Below are 2,207 nucleotides of genomic sequence, written 5' to 3'. Positions count from 1 at the left end.
TGCAGCCTCTCAAAGATTTTGGAGCCAGAACGCACCAGCTTGGGGGATGCCCGTACAGAGATGCGGCCAGAGGCGTCACTCATGGGTGTCTGGGGACGGGACTCTTGCGTGCTGCCCTGCGAGTACCCCGAGGACTTGGGCTTCTTGATCTTCTCCTCATACTCCTCGGGGACAGTGTCTTGGTACTCAGCCGGCACTGAGGACTTCTTGCGGGGGGTCACGGGTGTGAAGGAGGGGACACCAGGGCCACGAGCAGCAGGTTGGCATGTGGTGCCAGTGGGAGATGGCAGACACGGCCCGGCAAGGGGAGATGGTGAGCGGAGGATGGGTGGCTTGGTGGTCAGCGGCAGGGCAGCAGGGGACCTTGGGGGCTCAGCACCAGGCTTTGGAGAGACAGGGCGGCTGTGGGGGTCATCCCTCCGGTAGCCCCCGTGGGGGATGCTGCTGCAAGGGGAGAGACAGAGGAGAACGGTTCAGAGCCCACCCTCACCTCCTGGCTGCAATTCTGCTCCCAGCCCACCCCACGGTGCCCAATGGGGCATGGCAAGGGGGGAGGTGGCCAGGGCAACCCCAAGACCAGGGAGCCTCCAGGGCCTCTAGCGAGTGAATCTGGCCACACCAAGATCACCAGGAACTGGCTGGGTTGAGTGAGAGTCCTCGGCTGCTGTGACACTTCTCCCCTTGCCTGGGTGCACCCATGTGGGACAGCGGGGTGATGCTGGGATACCCAGTGAGTCCCTTCTCCAGGGCCGCCATGCAGACAGGACTGGGGGCCAGGGGGTGCCCCAGTTTGCTGGGGTGTCCTGGCATGTCAGGGCAGCGTGGCACAGGCCAACTCTTCTGCAAGGCAGAGGGGGTCCTCAAGGCCACAAGCCCTCCCCATGCACATGCTGCTGTGGGCACATTGCCCCACCCCACTGCCCCCCAGGGGGCTCAGCAATTTCAGTGCAGAAATTATAAGGTGGAGATATGATTCTGGTGGAACAAGCAGCCTCTAACAAAAAAAATGGGCAGGATGGAGGTCAAAGGAGAAGGCCTGCAGGGATGGGGACTGAAGGCAGCAGGGAGGGACAGGGTCTCTGAGCATGTCAGCAGGTCCTGGGAAGGCAGCACATCCCTGGCCCCCACTGCTACCGCTGTGCAGTGGGACTGCAGGTGGCAGAGCCATTCCAGTGGGTTTCCTCCACACACCCCCAGGTCCCCACACCCCAGGCTGCACAGAGTCCCCACAACTGGGTGGGATGGGGGACACCCACGGCACAGCCTGCGGGTGAGATGCTGCAGCTCATGCAGCGGTGCAGGGGTCACCCCCAGCTCCAGCCTGGCACCAGCAGAAAGAGACCCCACTCCACATTCCCCCACCTCAAGGACCTCAGCCTTGCCAGCCCTGGTTGCTCCCACCACCTCACCAAGAACAGGTTGCTTACTGCTCAGAGCCCCAGTTCCTCATCCGGGCATGAGGAAAGGCAGAGAAAGCCCAGGTGGAGCGGAGGAGATGGCTGCGGGGGTTGGAAGGAGATGGCCCCAGCGCGATGTCCCCTCTGTGCGCTTCCCCCGGCTACTTACACGTGGAGTGAGAGCGCCCGTCCTCGGTACAGGCTGAAGGCGCTCGCGGCGCTGGCCACCGAAAGGCTATCCTCCGACCCCCAGCTTGTGCCCACCAGATTAGCCCGTGATGCCCGCACCAGCGGCTCCACGCCCAGGTGCCGGACCTCGGCGCCACACGGGGCCAGTGCATTTGCTTGCCTTGGGGTTCCCTGTGGCTGCTGCCAGGCAGTGGGGCGGAGGTAGGGTCCCCGCGCGGAGAGGTTGGGATCCGTCTCCTTCTCCACCACGGTCTGCTGGCTGCCCGACCAGCTGGAGCGCTCCTCTGCCTGTGACAGGGCCAGCACCGAGGTTGGCGTTGTGTTCATGGAGGCATCCACAAGGGTGTCGGACCCACCTGAAAGGAGAGGGGTGAGCTGACATCGGGGCTTCCAGGGTGTCCCAAGCAGCATCCTCCTGCCCCAAGCCTCCTCTCTTTTGCATGGGTGGACCACATTTCCCCCCCTCCCCGCATGAAGACCTGCAAAGCTGGGCCAGCAGAGCCCTCATAGGGGGCCATGTCCAGCAGCTGGTGCTAGGCCTCGGTGCCAGCTGGGTGCCCCCTGCTCACCCGTGGGGGTGCTGAAGGCCGTCTCATCCTGGAGCTCACTGCGCTGCGTCAC

The 2,207-nt window shown here is 64.0% G+C and overlaps 1 protein-coding gene across 1 annotated transcript in view; it reads right to left on the bottom strand.

Moving 5' to 3' along the window:
• Positions 1 to 6: 6 nt before the first annotated feature.
• The window catches only part of LOC104538404 (striated muscle preferentially expressed protein kinase-like), a gene marked incomplete at both ends in the record, with an annotated part of 3,865 nt that continues 1,664 nt past the window's right edge, over positions 7 to 2,207 (bottom strand). Inside the window, 2 exons of the mRNA XM_010181597.1 lie at positions 7 to 444; positions 1,567 to 1,942. Coding sequence (XP_010179899.1) covers positions 7 to 444; positions 1,567 to 1,942 — 814 coding nt within the window. The remainder of the gene's footprint in view (positions 445 to 1,566; positions 1,943 to 2,207) is intronic.

The sequence above is a fragment of the Mesitornis unicolor genome, unplaced genomic scaffold, assembly GCF_000695765.1.
Source record: "Mesitornis unicolor isolate BGI_N332 unplaced genomic scaffold, ASM69576v1 scaffold34843, whole genome shotgun sequence".
In the NCBI taxonomy this organism is placed as follows: Eukaryota; Metazoa; Chordata; class Aves; order Mesitornithiformes; family Mesitornithidae; genus Mesitornis; species Mesitornis unicolor.
The sequence above is the reverse complement of the archived record's forward strand: the minus strand, read 5'-3'. Positions and strand labels throughout refer to the sequence as shown.